This window comes from Scyliorhinus torazame, chromosome 19, assembly GCF_047496885.1.
Source record: "Scyliorhinus torazame isolate Kashiwa2021f chromosome 19, sScyTor2.1, whole genome shotgun sequence".
Lineage (NCBI taxonomy): Eukaryota > Metazoa > Chordata > Chondrichthyes > Carcharhiniformes > Scyliorhinidae > Scyliorhinus > Scyliorhinus torazame.
The window spans coordinates 76875472-76898128 of record NC_092725.1 but is presented as its reverse complement, the minus strand read 5'-3'; the positions used below and the strand labels follow the sequence as shown (position 1 = coordinate 76898128).

The window sequence follows — 22657 nt, the reverse complement described above, 5'->3', positions numbered from 1 at the left end:
GTTAATTACTAATTAATATTGATTAACCAAGTACAGTTGACACTGTTCAAATGAAATTTAGCAGTGGAGGTTTTTTAAACTTGTTCTTCCATTTTATTGCACATTGTTCAATAAAGTGTATTTCCTCTCTTCTGGATTATAGGGTTTTTATAGTCTCTATGTGTCCATCCAAATAGATTTAAAAAAATAAGTTTCTCACAGCACCCTTATGCAATTTTGCTTGCTCCTGTTTGTTCCATTACACACTGTGGCCCTTTACTTTCTGTACCCTGATGCCTACTGTTATGGGTCTGGGTTTACAGAACCCCAAAGTGTTTCATGGAGTTCAACCGCCCCACAACTTTTAATAGATTGTGGTGTGGGAAGCACACAGCGTACTCTCCAGGTGCGATACAGCAATTATGGACAAATGGTTTTTAAAACAAAACAATGTTTATTCTATGAACTCAAGTTAACCTTTTAAAAACAAACATTGAATATCTTAACGCCCATTACTTCAAAGATAACCCCAAAAGACTACAACACTAAATAATCCTTCAAACTGTTCCTTTAAACATCCAAAAGACTTCAAACCTTCAAAAATAGACATTAGGTTACATTCAATATATTTATAGTCTTTAGATTTGCAGAAATCAACAGACCAGCTCTGTGTTTCTTCCTGCAGCTCGCAGCAAAACAAAACACGAAGACACTCCCAGCTGCCTTCTCAAACTGAAACTCAAAAAAGCAGAAGTGAGCTCAGCTCCCCCCACCCTCTGACATCACTTCAGTAATATGATCAGCTCCATTTCTTAAAGGTAAATTGCTTAAACATCCATTTCTTAAAGGTACTCTCACATGACACCTCCCCCCAAGAAAAAAAAATAAACCATCAACTTCAAGATGGTTTCATTTTTCACCTTTGCACCATCAATTAAGAAATGCACACAGTAAAAACACTTTACCGGTTCAAAAAAACAACACACGCAAACAGGTATAATAATATAGTCCATTTTTTTTTCTTCGTTCTTCTTCGAAGTCCTTCTCGATTGACAGTCTCTTTGAACAAGAAAGTCTCTGCACGATCCATCCATTCCTCTGTGCCTCGGCATTTCTTTTTAAAGTTAGATACTTCAGTTCAATCTGATCACAGAGTCCCTTGCAAATCTCCAATACAGGAGCATTGGTTACCACAGCTTTCAGGCAGTCAAATGCATGTTGAAACTCCGCTGTCCATTGATATTTGTTACGTTTCTTGAGCAAGTCCGTCAGTGGAGCAATCACGCTACAAAACTCTTGCAGAAATGTTTGATCAAATCCACTCATGCCACAAAATCGAATTATTTCCCGTTGTGTCGAGGGTATTGGAAACTCCCCAATAACTTTCGTTTTCACATCCCGTGGGACCAATCGACCCTGTCCGATTGTATGGCCAAGGAAAGTGACTTGGGCTTTTCCAAATTCACTTTTGGCTAGGTTTATCACCAAACCCGCCTCCTGAAGTCGATCGAATAACTCCATAAAATGTTTTCAATGTTCTTTCCATGTCTGGCTGAAAACTACCAGATCATCGATATATACCGCACAATTGGGTAATCCTGAAACAACTGTATCAGTTAACCGTTGAAATGTGGCTGGGGCGCTTTTAATGCCAAATGGCATAACTTTGAATTGGTATATACCATCTGGAGTCACAAAAGCTGAAATCTCCTTCGCTGTTTCGGATAAAGGTACCTGCCAGTAACCTTTAAGTAAATCCAATTTAGAAATAAAAGCGGATTGTCCCACTTTCTCAATGCAATCCTCCAAACGTGGGACAGGATAAGTGTCCGTTCTTGTAACTGCATTCACCTTTCTATAGTCCACACACAACCGTTGGGTACCATCTGGTTTAGGTACCATCACTATGGGTGAGCTCCATTGGCTGCAACCCACTTCAATTATGCCATTTTTAAGCATACTCACAATCTCTTTGTTAACCTGTGCCAATTTTAAAGGATTAAGTCTATATGGATGTTGTTTGATAGAAACAGCATTTCCCACATCTACATCATGTATAGCCATTTTAGTATTTCCCAATTTATCTCTACAAACTTGCCCATGTGATATCAATAATTCTTTCAGGTCAGTTTGTTTTTCCTCTGGAAGATAACTCAACAATTTATCCCAATTTTTAAGAACATCCTCATTTTCCAATTTAATTTGAGGTATGTCAAATTCACAGTCATCTGGATTTGGTTCGTCACTTTGAGTTAGAATCATTAAAACCTCCTTTTTCTCTCCTTCCCTTTCAGAGTACCTTTTAAGCATATTCACATGACACACTCGGTGAGTCTTCCTTCTATCTGGTGTTTTTACCACATAATTCACCTCACTTAATTTCCTTTCAATCTGATACGGTCCACAAAACCTAGCTTTTAAAGGTTCACCTACCACTGGTAACAACACTAAAACTTTATCTCCACTGGCAAAACTACGAACTTTGGAGTTCTTGTCCGCTACCCGTTTCATCACATTTTGTGCAACTTTCAAATGTTGTCTAGCCAATTCACCTGCTCTATTTAATCGTTCCCTAAAATTTGACACGTAATCCAATAGTGTAACTACCGATTTCTCACCCACCAATTTTTCTTTAATCAATTTAAGTGGTCCTCTTACCTCATGACCAAAAATTAGTTCAAAAGGCCTAAATTTGGTTGACTCATTAGGTGCATCCCTAATTGCAAACAGTACGAATGGAATTCCTTTATCCCAATCCTCTGGATAATCTTGACAATAAGCCCTCAACATTGTCTTTAATGTCTGATGCCACCTTTCTAACGCTCCCTGTGATTCTGGATGGTACGCAGTTGATTTAAATTGTTTTATTCCTAAACTATCCATAACTTCTTTGAATAACTTTGAGGTAAAATTTGATCCTTGATCCAATTGAATTTCTGTGGGTAGTCCATAGCTAGTAAAGAATTTAAGTAACTCCTCCACAATCTTTTTAGAAGTAATATTACGTACTGGAATGGCCTCTGGAAATCTAGTCGACACATCAATTATAGTCAAAAGATATTGATTCCCACTTTTTGTTTTAGGAAGCGGTCCTAGGCAATCAATTAGGACCCTTGTAAAAGGTTCCTCAAATGCTGGAATGGGTATTAAGGGCGCTGGTTTTATCACCGGTTGAGGTTTCCCTATCACTTGACATGTGTGACACGATTGACAAAATTTAACTACAATCCTATGTAGTCCAGGCCAATAAAAATGTTTCTGGATTTTAGCTTGAGTTTTCCTTATCCCCAAATGACCTCCCACTGGTATCTCATGTGCCACTTGCAACATCTCCTTTCTATACCCTACTAGCAATACTACTTCATGAACTTCTGCCCATTTTTCATCTGCCTGCATATGTACAGGTCTCCATTTTCTCATCAAGACGTCACTTTTACGGTAATAACACTCTGGTATACTCTTCCTCTTCCGGATATGCTTTCTGATATATCCGTTTTATTTCTACATCTTTCTGTTGTAACTCCGCCAATTTTCCTGAACTAAAAATATTCGCCTCATCCTCCACCTGGCCTTTCAACCATCCGATCAAAAATCGTTTCTGATAATTGCACTTCCACTTCATCTTCACTCTTTGATTTCTCCTCTTGTCTTAACCTGTGACTTTGCGACCTTGTTACTACACAATCCGGAAAAATCCTAGGATTTTCAACACTTCAGTTGTCTGATTTTCCACTGGCTTATCAACCACTGTAGGCATCACTCCCACCTGCGATCCAGCTATATCATTACCCAAGATAAACTGTATTCCTGGACAAGATAGTTTCTCTATTACTCCTACTATCACTCCACCACTCTTCACTGGACTTTCCAACCTTACCTTATATAATGGAATGCTACTCCTCTCACCCTGAATTCCACATATTACCACCTTTTCTGGTAACATTCTTCCCAAACTACATAATTCCTCATCTCTTACCATTAAAGATTGACTAGCTCCTGTAGCTCTTAAAATTGTGACTTCTTTACCTGCTCCTCCTGATACACACGAGTAAACTTTACCCACACAAGTAAATTCTTTAAAGACATCTGGCACCTTCTTATCAATTACTTCTTGAACAGGCTGTACAATCGTTTGCACCTCCTTCGCTTCCCTTGGGCTTTCCTTTACCACTCTAAGAAACACCACTGTCTTATCCTGTTTTACCACATCAGCCTTCCCAGTGCTTTTCTTCAACCACCAACACTGTGTGACTTTACATGGCCTAGTTTATTACAGTGAAAACATTTGAAACTTTTCATTTCTCTTCCACCCTCCTGGATTTCTTTTTTAATCTGAGGTACACTCTCTTTATTATCTCCCATCAGATCACCTTTACCTTTACCACTTGAGTATTTCTCATGTCCCCAGTTTCTATCCCTCACAGGCTGAAACTGATATCGGAAACCAAGCCTTGATTTATGAACTAATTCATAATCATCTGCAATTTCTGCTGCTGATCTCGCAGTTTTAACCCTCTGCTCTTCCACATGAGTTCTCACTACATCAGGAATTGAATTTTTAAACTCCTCCAAAAGTATAATTTCTCTGAAAGCTTCATACGTTTGGTCTATTTTCAAAGGCTTTATCCACCTATCAAAATTACTCTGTTTGAGCCTTTCAAACTCCATGTATGTTTGACCAAATTCTTTCCTTAAATTTCTAAACCTTTGTCTGTAAGGCACTAGCTCATATGCACCTAAGATGGATTTTTTCACCTCCTCATACGTTCCAGATACCTCCTCCGGTAGCGATGCAAACACCTCACTAGCTCTACCTACCAGCTTTGTTTGAATTAGTAATACCCACATGTTCTGTGGCCATTTCATTTGTTTAGCTCCCTTCTCAAATGAAACGAAAAAGGCTTCTACCTCCTTCTCGTCAAACCTTGGCAATGCTTGGACATATTTAAATAGATCCCCACCACGTCTTTGACTATGACGCTCTGTCTCACTATCCTCATCAATCTCATCCAACTGTATGTTTCCCTTTGCGTCTGCCAATTTTAACTGATTTTCATGTTTCATAGCCATTTTATGAAGTTCAAACTCTCTCCCTTTTTCCCTTTCCTCTCTATCTCTATCTTTGTTTCTTTCTTCTCTCTCCTTTTCTGTTTCTCTCATTGCATATTCAAGCTGCTTTAATTCTTTTTCATGTTCAAGTTGCTTAATCTGCAACTGGAGCTTTGCCATTTCTAATGAGTCAGAATGTATCTCAGGCAAATTTAAATGCTCAGCTACCATGGTAGGTACCTCGTCTTTTCGCAATTTGCCAGGCAAAGTTAACTGCAATGCTTTTGCCAAATCTAACAGTCTACTTTTAGTCTCTGTCCGTAAGGTATTGCATGTTACCGTGTCTACCCCCAAAAACTCCTGAGCCTCTGAAAGAGCCATTGTCCACAACACACTCCCCACTTAAACTAAAATACTACACCTGAAAAGCAACCACAATATGCTCACCCCTCACTGTCTTTAAGTTCGTTAAGCCAATCCAATCGATAGACTTTTATCCTCGAGCCCCCAATTGTTATGGGTCTGGATTTACAGAACCCCAAAGTTTTCATGGCGTTCAACCGATCCCTAACTTTTAATAGATTGTGGTGTGGGAAGCACACGGCGTATTCTCCAGGTGTGATACAGCAATTATGGACAAATGGTTTTTAAAACAAAACAATGTTTATTCTATGAACTCAAGTTAACCTTTCAAAAACAAACATTGAATATCTTAACACCCATTACTTCAAAGATAACCCCAAAAGACTACAACCCTAAATAATCCTTCAAACTGTTCCTTTAAACATCCAAAAGACTTCAAACCTTCAAAAATAAACATTCGGTTACATTCAATATATTTATAGTCTTTGGATTTGCAGAAATCAACAGACTAGCTCTGTGTTTCTTACTCAGCAAAACACACAGACACTCCCAGCTGCCTTCTCAAACTGAAACTCAAAAAAGCAGAAGTGTGCTCAGCTCCCCCACCCTCTGACATCACTTCAGTAATATGATCAACTCCATTTTTTAAAGGTACATTGCTTAAACATCCATTTCTTAAAGGTACTCTCACATGACACTACCTTGTTTCAAGCTAATTCATTTTGCAATTAATTAACAGTTGACCTGTTTTATTATCCAGACACAATCAAATAGGCCTCCGAGAACATACGCTACCATATTGGGTTTCAAGTAGATGGGTACTTAATGAAGTATCCCAGAGATTGGTGTTGGCACTATTGCTGTTTCTAATTTATATTAATAACTTTGGCTTGAATCTTGTGCTCTCATTGGAGGAGAGCTTGGAGATGGGAAGCTGCAGATATCTGAGCTCGTACCCTCTCGGGAGTTGGAGCATCTCTGTGAGTTCCCCCAAGGGTCGCCAGACTTTCGTCCACGTACATGTCCTCTACTGTCTGGGGTTCCTCCATCCCCTCCACCCATCTTCTACCATCTGGGGTTCCTCTGTCCCCACCGCACGTCCCAAAGGTAGCATCTGTCCCTGCCGGTGTGAACTTGTGGGTATTGCAGATGGGGGCCCCCATGGATATCTCGCTCAGTTCAAAATGGCATCTAAACTGGTTCCACGTCTAAGGCTCCTGTAATGTGTGTGGGGGGATCAGGAGCGGTGCGGTGGCCAGTGCTCGGAGAGAGGTCCCCATGCAGGAGGCCTCCTCCATTCAGGCCAAATCTGCCTCCGGCTCCCTTGGCCATCCCCTCACCTTCTCCGCATTGGCCACCCAGTGATAGAACAGAAGATTTGGTAGGCCCAGGCCCCCCCCTCTCCCCAATGTGCCGCCCTTGTTGTAAAATGGACTTCGTATTCTAGGTACTCTTTCCCTCCCAAGACAAAGGCCATTATTAGTTTGTCAACTTTGGTGAAGAAGGATTTGGGGATGAAGATTGGGAGTGATTTAAATATGAAGAGGAACCTAGACATTTTGGTCATCTGTACCCTTCCACCTAGTTAAAGAGGGAGTGAGTCCCATCTTTGCAGGTCCTCTTCACCTTCTCCAGCAGGCTGGAGAGGTTCCATTTGTAGGGCATCCTCCTGGTGTGGACCACTTGGATCCCAGGTACCTGAACTTGGTCTGGGTTACTTTAAACGGTAGTTCCTCCAGCTCTGCACCTCTCTCTCAGGGGTTTACCAGGAAGATGTCGCTCTTACCCATGTTGAGTTTGCGACCTGAGAAAGCGCCAAATTCCATAAGGAGTCCAATTATCTTTCCCATGCTGTCTAGGGCAGATTATCTTCACCACACAATACAGGGCTGATAATCAAGTCTGGGAATGTCTTTTCCTGGTCCAGCGAAGATATTGAAACTGCCTTTATGAATGTTTCTGCATTGCCTTGCCTCTAAGACATAGGTGCAGGTCTAGTCTCCAGGCTGTGAGTTGTGGAATGGCCTCTGAGGTTGCCTTCAATTATACCATTCTTCCTGTTTGACTTTTCATTCTGTGTATTTGACTGCCTCTTTCAAATCCTTGACTCTAGAAATTAGCATGTATATACCTCCACTGATTCCTCAGTCAGCTAGGTAAGCTGTTTATACTAATAGGGCGATTTACGCCTGATTCTGTCTAAATGCATGCTAATCTTGTTGCTAGGAAAGTTGCATCTCATCCTGCCTTTTGAATGCAGGGTACTGCTGTCACTAAGCCAATTTCTTCTTGATGCTGGGCTGATCACATCCTATCATGCTTGGTTAAATTCGTTTTACTGCTGTTACTAGGCAGATTCATGACACAAGTGTCAGGCAATGACCATCTACAATAAGAGAGCACCTAACCATCTCCCTTGACATTCAATGGCATTACAATCATTGAATCCCCCACTATCAACATCCAGGGGGTTACCATTAAACAGAAACTGAATTGGACGAGCTTTCTAAATAAGAAGCAGGTAGAGAGTAACTCACTTCCAGACTCCTCAAAGCCTGTTGACCATCTTCAACACACAAGTCAAGTGTATGATGGAATACTCTCCACTTGCCTGGATGAGTGCAACTTCAATGACACTCAAGAAACTCAACACCATGCATGACAAAGCAGCCTGCTTGATTGGCACCCATCCCTACCTTCACCATCCACTCTCTCTACCACCCACACACAGTGGCTACAATGTGTACCATTTGCAAGATTAATTGCAGTAATTCACCAAGGCTCCTTTGACAGCACCTACCAAACCCACCATAGAAGAAGAAAGGCAGCAGATGCATGGGAACACCACCACCTGCAAGTTCCTCTCCAAGCCACACACCATCCTGACTTGGAACTATAGTGTTGTTCCTTCACTGTAGCGGGGGCAAAATCCTAGAACTCCCTCCCTAACAGCACTGTGGGTTTACCTACACAACATGGATTACAGCAATTCAAGAAGGCAGCCCACCACCACCTTCTCACAACCAATTAGGGATGGACAATGAATGCTGACACAGCCAGCGATGCCCACATCCCGTGCATGAATTTAAAAATAAAGAAATATACCTGTAAACAACAGGCATTATAATGCATTAGTTCCCTTGATAACAAACAAAGATTAATTTGAATTATACTGGCACCAAGGACCATATAAGTGAATAATTAAAATTATGCATTATGGTGGTAGCTGATCAATAGAGAACAATTGCTATCAAGGACCAGAAATTACCTTTGAGTTGTTCTGCTTTGTCAGTGCAACTTTGTGTTGATTTTCCACTTTCTGTGTGTTATGACAATGGAGCAGACCAGTTACAGCCCAGAAATCAGGATCAGAACAAAAACCTGTGTGTTTATAAAGTTATAGGGTGAGATTTCAACTCACCCAAAACCCATTCACTTGTACAGATTTAAAATCAGTCCCATAGATCTGGAAATATATACAATGTAAATTTCATTTTTACGTTTGGTCCACTTTCTGTTAGAATAACTGTGGTTCTGATACCAGAATCATATTATTATGGAGTTAATAGGCTACATGTCAACATATAGGTTGTTCAGTCCTAGGCAGTATCTGGAGAATTCTTGATTAATATAAAATTACTGATGACAAATGGTAAATCTGGGCCGGGATTGTCCAAGCCTCCGCACCGCAATGGTACCTGGCGCGGGGTTGGAGAATGGGGCGCCGGACACATAATGCCTTCGCGGGATTCTCCAGCGATGTTGGTTGGGGGCCATTGAAAGAGGCCCCCGCGGCGATTCTCCGCGGACGAACGGTCGCGTTCCCACCAGTGTGGTTTCTAACATGGTTGCACCCGGCGAGAGCTCGGAGTCGCAGCTGCGGTGGCTGTCCTGGTTGGGGGGGGCGGGGGAATCTGTCACCGGGGGGGGGGGTCCTCCACGACCGCCAGGCCCGCGATCAGGGGCCACCAATCGGCGGGTGCGCGCGATCTCGGGGGGCCTACTTCTTCGGCGCCGGCCCGCTGTGTGGGTCCGCCATGTCGTGTGGGGCAGGCGCCGCAGGGGGTCGGTGCGCACAAGCACGGACCCGCGGCCAGAAATGCGGGGCCCGTATCAGCAGCAGGAGCTGTGTGGATTACTCTGGGGCCCTGCAAGCCCCCTTAAATATGGAGAATCACCCCGGACTTTCTGGATTCGCGCCCGTTTTCTTGAGGGTGTGGGGACATAGCCCTATTATTGGAGAATCCCGCCCCGATCTTCCAGTTGTGTATTGATGGTGCGATATAATCTAAAATCTCGGACTGGTGTTTGCTGCCTGTGTTCCATGTGAACATATGATTTAGAAGCAGGAGTAGGCCATTCAGCCCATCAAGGCTGTTCTGTGATTTAATCAAATCATGGCTAATCTGTTTGTGGTTTCAACTCTACTTTCAAGTCTGACTCTATGCCCTTTTACTCTCTAGTGATCATAATCCACCTAACTCAGCCTTAAAAATATTAAATGACCCAGTCTCCATTGCCCTCTGGGAAGATAATTCACAGACTAACGAGCCTCTGAGAGCCTCAGTATTAAAAGGGATATCTGTTATTTTTAAACTGTGTCCTTTAGTTTTAGTCTCCCTCGCAAGAGGAACATCCTCCCGGTATCCACACTATCAAGACGTCTCAGGATCTTCAGTAAGATCACTTTCCTAAACTCTAATGGGTACAGGCCCAACCTGTTCACCCTTTCTTCATAAGATCTGCCCTTCATCCACGAATCAGATTCCTTTTCTGAATTGTTTCTAATGCAATTATATCTTTCTTCAAATAAGGAGACAAATACTGTGCACAGTACTCTAGATACTGTTTTTCTGTTCTTCCTGCCTAAATGGACAAGTTCACATTTTCCCACATTATACTCTTTCTGACAAATTTTTGTCCATTCACTAACCTAGGTATATTCCTTTGTAGGCTCTTTCCCTTAACTTGGAAACTCACTTTCCCACCTACCTTGCCGTCATCAGCAAATTTACTGATCATACATTAAGTCCCCTCATCCAAGTCATTGATATAGATCGTAGATAGTTGAGGCTCCAACTCTGATTTTTGTGGCACTCCATAGCTTGCACAGTGGTGCAGTGATTAGCACTGCTGCCTCACAGCGCTGAGGACCCAGGTTCAATCTCGGCCCCAGGATCACTGTCGTGTGGAGTTTGAACATTCTCCCCGTGTCTGCGTGGGTGTCACCCCTACAACTCAAAGAGTGGATTGGCCATTATAAATTGCCCTTTATTTGGAAAAAAAAAGAATTGTGTACATTAAATTTTTTTTTAAAAAGAAATAAATTATAGCTTGCCAACCTAAAAATGACCCATTTATCCCTACTCTCCGCTTCCTGTTATTTAGCTGTAAAGTTCCAGGCGAGCGACCATGAGGAAACGATGACGGATATAGAAAAACACAATATTATTCACCTACTCAATACACCCCTACTTCCCGAAAAGATTCCTGCACCTGGCCCACTCTCAGGCTGGGGTATTTATGTCCCAAGCTCCGTTAGGTAAGGGTGTAGCTCGACCCCTTCATCTGGGGAGATCACACTCAGATAAGTGGAACACGATTGGGTAGACACTGTGGCCTTGGGCCGGGTTAACATCCTTCCCAAAGTCCTATAAGACATTCATCTCGACGGCTGGAGGGGGAGAATCCTTCCCCTCTTTGCTCGGTTGCCTCTCAGCCATCTGCTGCGCTGGACCCGGAGGGGTGTACCTGACTATAGAGCGATGTTTTCAGGCCGATTGCCTAAATGGTTCTACTATGCTGGGGTCGGTGGGCACCACCGGATCTGTTGCAACTTCCATAGGTTGAGTCTCCATGTCAGACATGTTCGAGATGACCCCGCGGCAGGGAGATTGGCTCCAGGGTGACAGGGGTTATCCACTGCAGTCATGGCTGATGAAGCCTATCTGGAGGCCACAGGTTGACGCTGAGACCCGTTAGATCGAAGCACATGCAGTGACTAGGAGTGTGATCGAAATGTGTTTTGGCCTCCTGAACATGGGGTTCAGATGTTTGGACCACTCTGGAGGGGCCCTCCAGTGTGATGTTGAGAGGGTCGCCTGCATTGTGGCAGTCTGCTGCGTCCTCCACAACATCGCACAGCAGAAAGGAGGAAGATCACCAGGCCTCGTCCGATGAGGAGGATGCGGGGAAGGGGGAGGATGGGCAGGAAATGGGACCCAGGCAGGCATGGGAGGCTGTATGACGTGTGCGCCAGGGCCAATGTGCATGAGACGCTCTGATCGCCTCCAGGTTCACTGACAAGATGGGGTGAATTGGCCAGGCGCACAACACTGCATCCCACCACCATACAACACCTTTTTCCTGCAAACCCCTCCCCCTGTGATATATACCTGTGCACTACAGGGTGGTGCTCCGTATTATTTGACCACGTCTGACTCCTGCCCACGGTAGCACTTCCCACTGTCCACCTGGGTGATCCCTACATGTGAACTGGCCATTCCTGAGATGGGTCTGAGGTGCTGTGGTGTCACCAGCATGGGCCCCATCACCTACTCCATTCGGGTGCCCCTGGGCTTATCCATGGGAGGGGGGTGTGAACAGCTATCCCCTGAGGCTCTCCTACCACCTGCCGCTACCAGTCCTAGAGGCCAGTCTGGTCTCGACCAGAGTCCGCATGCTCGCGGCCATGGGGCATAGGGAGTGGACCATCTATATCTGGAACTGCGCCACATCACCCATTGACGGTGCCACCACCTCCATATGTGTCTACGCCACATCTGCCAGCGTCTGGGCAATGCAGCTGATGTTCCCAGCAATGGCCTGCTGTGACTGGGCCATGCTCAGAAGCCCTGTTGCGATGTCCAGGTGCCTCTGGCACATGGCTGCCCGTGAGGCGGCAACTCTGCCCTGGGCCTCGGCTGGCGCCTGCACAGAATACCCAAAGCCTTGCACATGCTGATCCATAGCCAAAACCATAGCCCCCACTGCGGCCGCAACCCGTGCGGTGTTGGCATAGGTGGCATGCATTGTCGGCACTACCTCCTGCTCCTGGTTGGACTCCTCCAACTGCACCTGTAGGTGCTGGATGCTCGCCGGCAATGCCTCATGTAGTCCCCGTCTCTGCAACTGCAACTCCACAATCGATTGACCTGTCCATTCCTGAAGCCCCAAACCAATCTGGATGTCAGCTCATCCCTGGGGTTGGCCCGCTCTCTGGCCATCTGCCCCCTCGGGTGCTCCTACCTCCACCTGCTGTACCAGATCAGCTGTGTGGTCCGTACCAGATAATGTCCCAGGAGCCTCTTCACTAAAGTGCCCAACCGAGGTGAGTGTCTCTGGGCTGGCGGAGAGTTTTGGAGACAGATGTGACGGGAAATCCATGTCATCCTCCGACTCAAGCTCTGGGGTGTCCTGCGCCTCCTCCTGCTCTCGTCGTCGGTGCCCAGCTCACGGCAGGGGGGGCGGTCTCCAGCTGTGACACTGCCTGGGGCAGGATACGCCGGATCGATCCACCCCATCACCAGCAGGTCCTGCAAGACACAAGACGCATGATTAGACTGCGGACCGGGGGGATTGAGGAAGAGGGTGGTGTGGGATGAGGGTGAGAGTCGTGAAAGGGAGGGGTGGGGTGGGGGGGGGGGTTGAGGGTGCGTGGAGGTGAGGGTGAGAGTAGTGTGGGGGTGGTGAGGGTAGTCTGTGGGTGAGAGTGGTGTGGGCGGGTGGTGAGGGGGGGTTGACACACTTGTCATGGGGAACCGCAATCCAGCAGGGTCTCACTTCCTTGCCCGTGGCTGACCTCCACCCCATGATCTCCCTTTCCTTCAGGCCACCGATCATATCCAGGGCCCTCTGCTTTGCCACGGCCAGGGGCCACAGGTCTGGCGGTCCCCCTCCAATTTTCTCCCGCTCCTGGCGGTTATGAACGGCCTTCCTCGGGTGGCGGGAATAGAAAATGACACTGTTAGACATTCCGACGATGCATGGAGCCGAGGGGGTGGGTAGCTGGAGGCCTCAGTGCCAGGGCACCCGGCCATGGCAGGCAGTATGGGTGCCGGCATGTGGTGCAGCGTGGGGGTTCGGCCGCCCTCCGGTTTTTGGGCAGGTGGGGTAAGGTTACGGATGTGTGGGACAGGGGTTAGTGCCAGAGGTACACTGTTGGCTACTCACCCTGGCTGCCCAGGGGAGACCCTTCAGGTTTTTTTTGCCACCGTTGGCCGGTCTGGACAGTGTTGCTGACGGCGCTCACCTGCCTCTGCCATCTGGGCCCAGACATGGCGAATGGTGGCAGGTGGCAGTCTCCTTCCCGGGCCAGGGTACAGGGTCAACCGTTTCTCCTCCACCATGTTCATGAGGGTCTCCAGCTCCGCGGTGTAACGGGGTGCCGCTCTCCTTGCTGCCATCTTGTTTTCTGGAATGGTGTGTGTGGGGAGTGCAGTGTGCAGCTTGTCAGCCTCCTGAGTGGCAATCAACACTTAGTTTCAGAAATGGAGATTTACACCGACAATATTTAATCACCTACTCACAATACTCCTGCTGCCCACACCAGGATCAAGATATTTATGTCCCAAAGTCCCCTAGTTAAGGGTGTAGCTCTGTCCCCTCATCTGGGGAGATCATACTCAGGTCCGGCCACGGGGAACTTGATAGTGCAGACCCTGTGGCCTTGGGTCGGGTTATAACACTAACCAATCCTTTACCCATGCTAATGTTATCCCCTACACAGTGAGTTCTTATTTTGAATACCAACCTTTGATGTGGCATCTTATCAAATGCCTGATTCTAATTCTGTTTTATTTCTTGAACATCACTACTTCAAGGCTTGAACAACACCATTATGGCAGGCAATGAGAGTTTAGACAGTGTTATAGTGTCAACATTATTAGTCCCAGAGGTTTTGTGCTGAAAGCACAAGTTTTCATTCAAACTGCTAATGAGGTACAGGATTGCAGGTAATTGGAAAAGAGCCCTGCCTCTATCCTTATAGCATGGGTATCGGGAATAGTGCCTTCACTTACCTCAGCTAATCTTGTGAAGTCATTGAAACTCTTCTTGCACTGTGTAAAAATTAATAATAATAGTAATCTCTTATTGTCACAAGTATGAAGTTACTGTTGTCGTGTTGGGTGTTTTGATGTACAAACGATCCAACACGGCTGGAGATGGTGTAACTCAATTTTATTAACTACTTAACTGTAACAGCACACTGCTAACTTGGGTACGTGCATTACCAGCTAATCTGTGAACCCTGTCCAATCACTATCTTGGTGAGGCACTCAGCACATGGTGAATGTCTGAGTGGCAGGCTCTGAGCTCGGTGCTCTGAGCTGGCTGCTGCTGGAATGAGCGGGAACTGTAGTGTCCCCTGTTTTTATAGTGTGTGCGCTCTCACTGGTAATAGCTGCGATGTTGTGTGTGTGTTGGTTGGTCCTACTGCATGTCCATCAGTGTGTGTTTGATTGCACCATGATATGCTAATCTAAATATCATGACAACTGTGAAAAGCCCCGAGTCGCCACATTCCTTGAACCCGCGCTGCTGGCCTGGTTCTGCATTACAAACTGGCTGTCTAGTCCACTGAGCTAAACCAGCCACTTAGTGGAATAATGGAGTCTCCACTGACTGGCTCTGGAACTTCCCCTTTCATGCTTGTTTCACCCTTCATGTGCCTTTCTGTTATGTATGGAATTGAACACTTTCAGGTCAGAAGCAGAATAGGTTACATGTGGGCATCTATACTACCTTTATAGCTCTAACTTCTGTTCAGGAACCCTTTTTGAACCAATGTTGTGCTTTTCATTTCTAACAAGTCAATCGAGGAATTCTGTGCTCATGTAGAGACCTTTTATTTTCTGGGAACCTGGAAACTGTTATCCAGCCAACGAGACAGGATTCAAATGTTTTTTAATGATTTAAAAAAAATGATATTTTCCAGTAATTTTGGTCCCTGGAATGGAATGTTTTTCTATTTTTGAGTAATTATCATCATAATAGCCAGAAACAGATTAAGTTTTATTCATTCCTAATATGCCTTAATTGCAAAGAGCAACTCCCCATACATTTATTTTATCCATGATGTGGAGATGCCGGCGTTGGACTGGGGTGAGCACAGTAAGACGTCTTACAACACCAGGTTAAAGTCCAACGGGTTTGTTTCGAATCACTAGTTTTCGGAGAACTGCTCCTTCACCCAGACCAATGACACTGCACAGTCTCCATCGAACCTGGCTGCCTGAATTTTAAATAATTATAGAGGAGCTCTTGACTTTGTGTAATCGTGTATAATGGATAATTGTGAGTCAGCAGCTGGTTTTACATTTCTCTTGATTTTTATTTCCATTGTAATGTTTGATCTCATTAAGAGACAGCAAGAATGATTAAAGTCACAAACAGAAACCATTAAATTGATGCTATAAGGGTTTCACTTAAGATCTGCCTCAGTATTTTTGAATGTTTCTTATATTTCACGAAGAGCTCTGAGTAGCAGCTACAGCCTATCCAACATCACTGACAGTGAACCAGCTTCTGCAGAAATAAATTAACAATCAGTTTTAATGAAAGTCTTATCATGTGAATTCTGGCTAGCTGTTGCCATTCTCCATTAACTGTATCTCTTTCTTTACAGGTTGAGAGTAGATAGTACAGAGACTGTTCGATGCATAAAGTCCTGCCGCCCAGCTGATACAAGCTGCATACTTGACCCTGTTAATACAGTGTCCTACACTGTAATTTCTCTGCCAACCTACAGGGAATTCATTGGACCAATAGGTGAGAGCATTTACTGGGAATAAAGTTAGCACAAGCTGTCTGGCATAAGGAACATGCAATTTGTTGCGTGGAATTATGGAGGCCTGGTGAAACCTCACGGGTGAGATGTGCCACTGACTGCTTCCTATGTGGCTCGCATGGGGATAAAGTACACCCCCTGTGAACGCTGGAAGGTTGTGAATTGACACTATCCCAATGTCATGCAGCCCACTGAGCTAATGTATAGCCAGGATCCTAAATTTGAAGCATGCAGATCTAGGAAATTAATTTGTACATTACTCTGCAAACAAGAGTTGAGCTGCAAGACGGGATCTGTTCCTTAAAGGGTCAGACATCCAAACTGCAGTTAAGGTCTTTGAATAACTTCTGTTATTGAAAAGTGTTTTTGGAAGTATTCTGAAGTAGTTTTGGAGGTGATATTGTGAGTTCATGTATTTGGCAGGCAGTGTTGCTGCATCCTCAGGAAGGGCAAAGGGTTAGGTGATCTGTGCACACAAAGGCTGCAAAAGGTATGGGAACAGCAGTGGCAGTACATCAGGTGTGCAACATCTCAGGGAGATGGATTAGAGGCGGTGGAGAATAAACGGTCTGCACAATGCCCTCTACCTACTTAGGAACAAAGTAGGCAAAAACGAGAAGCTTTCTGACAAGCCAGCAATGCACTAAGCATCTCAGTTTGCATGCCAATGCTTTCCTCAATGCAGCCCCACCAAGGGCCTCATTTGAGTCCCCTGTAATAGAACTCACCTGCAATCACCCCCTCAACTGAGCTAGCAAACAAACTATCCTCTCCCTTCTGTAGTTCATTTGTGACTCACCACATGCTGATCCAAACTCTATTCTTACCTCCAAGATATGTGAGCTAATATCTCAGCTTGTTCTGCAAGTTTCAGACCAAGTGATGGGGCTGCTTCATCAGTGCTGCATTGTTGCTTTCTCTTTGCCTTCTTGAGCTGCTGTGGCTAGGCATACAGCAGTTCCTGGGTCTCTGAAAGCAGAAAATAGGAAGAGGAAGGCTGATGTGAGAGAAGTTAGGATTTTGTGAAAAGAGAAAGGCACCTGCTGACACAATCAGTAGCTTGATCGCCATGTCAGATAGCAGGATGAGGTGCGCTGAGAGTTGAGAAGCTGCAGAACTCAGGGACATGCTGTCATCTTCGGTGTTGCCAATGAGGCTGGATACATGGGCCCATTGCAGCTGGCTTAAGTATGCTGAGAACCATCTCCAATGTGGAGCTCAGGAGATACAGGTGTCCTTGTCCTCTTCCAGTTTTACTTTGCTCTCTTGTATTGTGTGCCAACTTGTCTTGCAAGAGAGAGAGCATAATGTCATTGGTTGTGGTTGGGTGATCTACATTCCATAACTGAATAGCTGGATTCATGTGGAATCAGTGAGAAATGGATGTAGTATAGCCACGCACAGCTAAGCCAGAGTCACTGGATGTTGGGTATGAGCCCTGAATGCCAGGGACTGCTGATCAGTGAACGAAGGTTGTGTGGTGCACTGAACAATGTGAGAGGTTGGCCCTGTGAAGATGCATTCACGGATCTAGACCACCCCTGTGAGGTTATTAGGCCTTTTGTGGTACTGCTGCCAGGTCCTTGGGTCCAACCTCTGAGAGTTGACCTTGCTGACCATCTGCTCCCACTCACTTCTGAGGGTGGTCTTTGAGGGCCTCCTGGCCCCTATGTGGAGACATGACACCTCTCCTGATGCCTACAGCGCCACTAATGCATCCAGAACCACATGCATCACCTGGATGGGGAACCCCGTCACCGGCCTCCTGGCACCCTTTTGAAAACCCACGTACACTCATATACATACACACACTACACCTCACTGCTGGCAAGTCCTGTTCTGTTTGTTTGTGTTTTCCGCCTTGCCTGTCCAAAAGTTGCACATTTGCTGATTTCTGTGGTTGGGATATTCCATTATCGTGGGTATTTTCGAAAGTGTTTTATTAACGTATGCTCATTATATTTGTATTTAGATTTATTCTGTGTTTTGTGCATCTAAAACCTGGATTATTAATTTGCACGTAATTAGAATGGAATATGGTATTTGACACATTTATTCTATGTAAAAGGAGATGTTCTTATTGGTAGAAAAAGAGACAGTTTTTACAGTTGATGCAAAGGCAGTAGTTCATACCTGTGAAGTCATACTGCCCGAGTACTTGTTTTGTGTTTGATTATTTGTCTGTCATTTTGGTCTGTCAAAACGTCTTTTTGTGGTGCATTGTAAATTTTCTGCACTGGGATTTGGAGTATAAATAAATACCTTTGCATGAAGGTGTCATTGTGTGCTTTACCATTATCAATTGTAGCACAGGGGGCAGCATGGTAGCACAGTGGTTAGCACTGATGCCTCACAGCACCAGAGACCCAATTCCAGTCTTGGGTCACTGTGCGGAGTCTGCACGTTCTCCCCGTGTCTGCGTGGGTTTCCTCCTACAGGTCCCGAAAGATGTGCTATTAGGTAATTTGGACATTCTGAATTCTCCTTCTCTGTACCCGAACAGGCGACGGAATGTGGCAACTAGGGGCTTTTCACAGTAACTTCATTGCAGTGTTAATGTAAGCCTACTTGTGACAATAAAGATTATTATTAAGATGTACGGGGTAGGTGGATTGGCCATGCTAAATTGCCCCTTAGTATCCAGGGATGTGAAGATTAGGTTATGGGATTGCAGGAATAGGGTGGGATCGGTACAGACTCGATGGACTGAATGGCCTCCTTCTGCACTTTAGGGATTCTATGATATAATTTTTAGTGCATCTCAGGCCTCTGTTATCCTCACCCATGCCTGGAGTCTGACAATCACCCTGGCATGTTCTCTCTGTCGTTGTGTACTATTCACTTTTAAATTTCTGAAATCTTAATTTAGTGCAGTTTCCCTTTAATGGGGACAGTCTGCCTTTAAGGCCAGGATGTTGGTCACACCACATGCTGTCCCTCTGCTAAGTGCAGAGGCAGTCAGCAGTGAAAATAAGAAGAGAGTAGCAAGGAACTTGCTTGGTCCCTGTTATAACCCACACGAGACCGAAGTGCAATCAGTGCTCTCCCGCTAAGGTGACGGGGAGCCCGAGGACAATAATGGTTGAGGACAATATAAAGTTGGCCAGGCATGGAATCGATGGGGTGAACCTAACTGGGATATGATGTTTTTCGTAAATATAATTGCTTTGCAATAAACCAAGTTTTCTTTTGACCATCTCGGTTTGAACTTATTTGTGGCCTATTAAACTGACAACAAAGGTAAAACTGGAATACTGTCGACGCTGCTACACCAACACTTCCTTAAACCTGTTGACTAAGGTTCGAGAATTTATTTTTACAAATATGCCTTTGTTTGGAAGATTGAATGTGTTCAAGGCAAGCTTAGAGGATTGGACACAGTACGCAGAATGTATGCGTTACTTTTTGCGGGTGAATATGATCACAGATGTTTGACAGACTGTAATGTTGCTGACTGCCTGTGGAGCTCATACTTATGGAGTTACAAAAAGGCTTACATACCCTGCAGCTTCAGACTCTATGACTCGCGAACAATTGGTGGCCCTAGTAGCACAATGCTTCAACCCTAAACCATCTGTTATAGTACAGAGGTACCATTTTAATATGGCAGTGAGGATCCCTGGAGAGTCCATAACCGAGTCTTTGATGAAGCTACGTAAACTAGCCGAATATTGTGAATGTGGAACTTCCCTTTCAGAAATGCTGTGCCATCGTTTGGTCTGCAGTGTAAATAACATGGCTACACAAAGTAAGTTGCTAGCCAAACCGTCCCTAGACCTTCAGCAGATCGTCCAAATTTTGCTTTCCTGTGAAAGTGCTGAGAGAGGAGCGCAAGAGATCCAGGGGATGGAGGTAAGCACCCTAGGATGTGCTCCCCCAGCGAGTGACCACCCCCCACCTCAGATGGCAACACCCTCCTGGACCGAGTACCATAGGCGCAAGTCGTTGGTCAAGGAACAAAACACCCTGACGGGATACCTCCCCAGAATTTGTAGAGGGAAAGCCTGGGCGTTATGGGGCATGTGGACCCAGGAGCCACAGTGAGAACAAGGCACTCTGTGCAGGATACAGCATTGGGCCATCCTGCTGAACTAATTTGAACATCATCCAGCTACCCCGATTGCTAATGCGAATGCATTAAGCTGACTGCCTTTGCCTACGCACCTTCCTTCTCCATCCAGGACTCACGAGGTAGTGGCCTCACTCAACTTTATGGATTTGTTGCCGGTCACCGTGTCTCAAATTCATGAGTGGACAGAGACCGACGTGGTCTTTTTTAAAGTGCAACACATAGTCCTGTGTGTGGGTCAGCATAGAAGCCTGCCAAATGAGTTACGGGCATTTTCGACGGAAATGTCCGAGTTACATAGAATTTACAGTACAGAAGGAGGCCATTCGGCCCATCGAGTCAGCACCGGCCCTTGGAACGAGCACCCAACCCAAGCCCACACATCCACCCTATCCCCATAACCCAGTAACCCAACCTAAATTTTTTGGACACTAAGGGGCAATTTAGCCATGGCCAATCCACCTAACCTGCACATCTTTGGACTATGGGAGGAAACCGGAGCACCCGAGGAAACCCACACAGACACGGGAGGATGTGACCCAAACCGGGAATTGAACCTGGGACCCTGGAGCTGTGAAGCAACTGTGCTACCGTGCCGCCCATAAGAGTTTAGCGTAGAAGACTGCATACTTTTGAGGGGGACACATATCATCATCCCAGGCAAGGACCAAGACCTGATTCTGTTTGATCTCCTCAACGGGCACCTTGGGATGTCCAAAATGAAAATGCTCGCCCGTAGCTACACCGGGCTTAGACGCAGAGATCAAGGTAGCCCAGCAATGTGGCATATGACAGGAACAACAAAAGCTTCTGCCAGCCTCTTCACCCGCGGGAATGGCTGGCCGGCCATGGGTGTGGTTACATGTCGACTTAGCCAGCCCCTTTCAAGGCTCAGTCTTCTTATTTGGCAGCACGGTAGCATGGTGGTTAGCACAATTGCTTCACAGCTCCAGGGTCCCAGGTTTGATTCCCGACTTGGGTCACTGTCTGTGCGGAGTCTGCACGTTCTCCCCGTGTGTGCGTGGGTTTCCTCTGGGTTCTCCGGTTTCCTCCCACAGTCCAAAGATGTGCAGGTTAGGTGGATTAGCCATGCTAAATTGCCCTTAGTGTCCAAAATTGCCCTTAGTGTTGTGTGGGGTTACTGGGTTATGGGGATAGGGTGGAGGTGTGGGCTTGGGTAGGGTGCTCTTTCAAAGAGCCAGTGCAGACTCGATGGGCCGAATGGCCTCCTTCTGCGCTGTAAATTCTATGATAATAATATTATTTCTGACAGATGCCCATTCTAAATGGTTGGAAGTCCACAGAATGTCATTGACCACCTCGAGGACGACCATTGAGAAACTGCGCCTGTCTCTCAGTAAGCATGGTATCCCAGAAGTATTAGTTATGAACAATGGAACGCCTTTCACAAGTGAAGAATTTGGGGGGTTCCTGAAGAATAACAGGGTATCTGCACGGCCCCATATCACTTGACTTCCAACGGGTTAACAGAGCGGATGGTACAGATGTTCAAACAAGGGCTGAAAAAACAGACTTCAGGGTCACAGAACACGAGATTGGCCAGGTTCTTGATCTGCTATTGGACCACTCTGCATGCCACGACCGGGTTGGCACCTGCCGAATTGCTAATAGGCCAAAGGCTTTTAATCAGTCTTAGTCTGGCCTTCCCTGATACTGGCGGGAAATTATGCCCTAACAGGAGCATTGTCCTGTTAAACGAAACCGCTCAGACTGTTTGTACCAGTTGACGCAATCTATGTTCGAAACTTTGCAGATGCCATCCAATGGATCACAGGGACCATCGCCTGCCAGACAGGTCCTGTATCTTATCAGGTCCAGGCACAAGGTCATGTCATGAGAAAGATCTCAATCACATAACATCCAGAAGACTAGTCTTGCGGAAAATTCCTCGGAAGCGGAAAACTACCATTGAACCAAATCCGATGCCAGCAGAAGCTAGAACATTGCCCCCAAGCGGGTCAAGATGATGAAATGATAGAGGTTGTAGATGCGGATTCTGAAATGGAAACCCAAGCGTTGAAAGTATCTGACAGGGAACAAGCAGTGCAGCAGCCTCAGACAGTGCCTCCACCACGACGTTCCAAATGGAAGTGACATTCGCCGTCCAGGTACACACGGCCAAATCCAGTCAGTGCAGGAAGCACAAAAAGAGGCAAAGAGAATCTGGCGCCCTCTTACTCCGCAGTCATCAGAAAGGTCTTTCGACCTCAGCCAGGGAAGGATGTTATAACCCGCACGAGTCCTATGAGGTTGGAGCAATCAGTCTTCGTGTGAGTCTCGCAGAATATGTGTTACCCCGCTAAGGGGGTGGGGAGCCCAAGGACAATAATGATTGAGTTCAGTACTAAGTCGGCCAGACATGGAAACAACAGGGGGGACCTGAATGG

The 22657-nt window shown here is 45.7% G+C and overlaps 1 protein-coding gene and 1 long non-coding RNA gene across 3 annotated transcripts in view; one reads left to right on the top strand and one right to left on the bottom strand.

Annotated features, from left to right (window-relative positions):
* fbln1 (fibulin 1) overlaps nucleotides 1–22657 on the top strand; it is a 345473-nt gene that overhangs the window by 279460 nt on the left and 43356 nt on the right. For both annotated transcript variants that reach the window (XM_072484570.1, XM_072484568.1), the window contains one exon: nucleotides 16019–16161. In XM_072484570.1, the coding sequence (XP_072340671.1) occupies nucleotides 16019–16161 (143 nt within the window). The remainder of the gene's footprint in view (nucleotides 1–16018; nucleotides 16162–22657) is intronic.
* LOC140396237 (uncharacterized) overlaps nucleotides 17014–22657 on the bottom strand; it is a 77708-nt gene continuing 72064 nt past the window's right edge. The window contains exon 3 of the long non-coding RNA XR_011936492.1: nucleotides 17014–17149. This is a non-coding gene — a long non-coding RNA (uncharacterized lncRNA). The remainder of the gene's footprint in view (nucleotides 17150–22657) is intronic.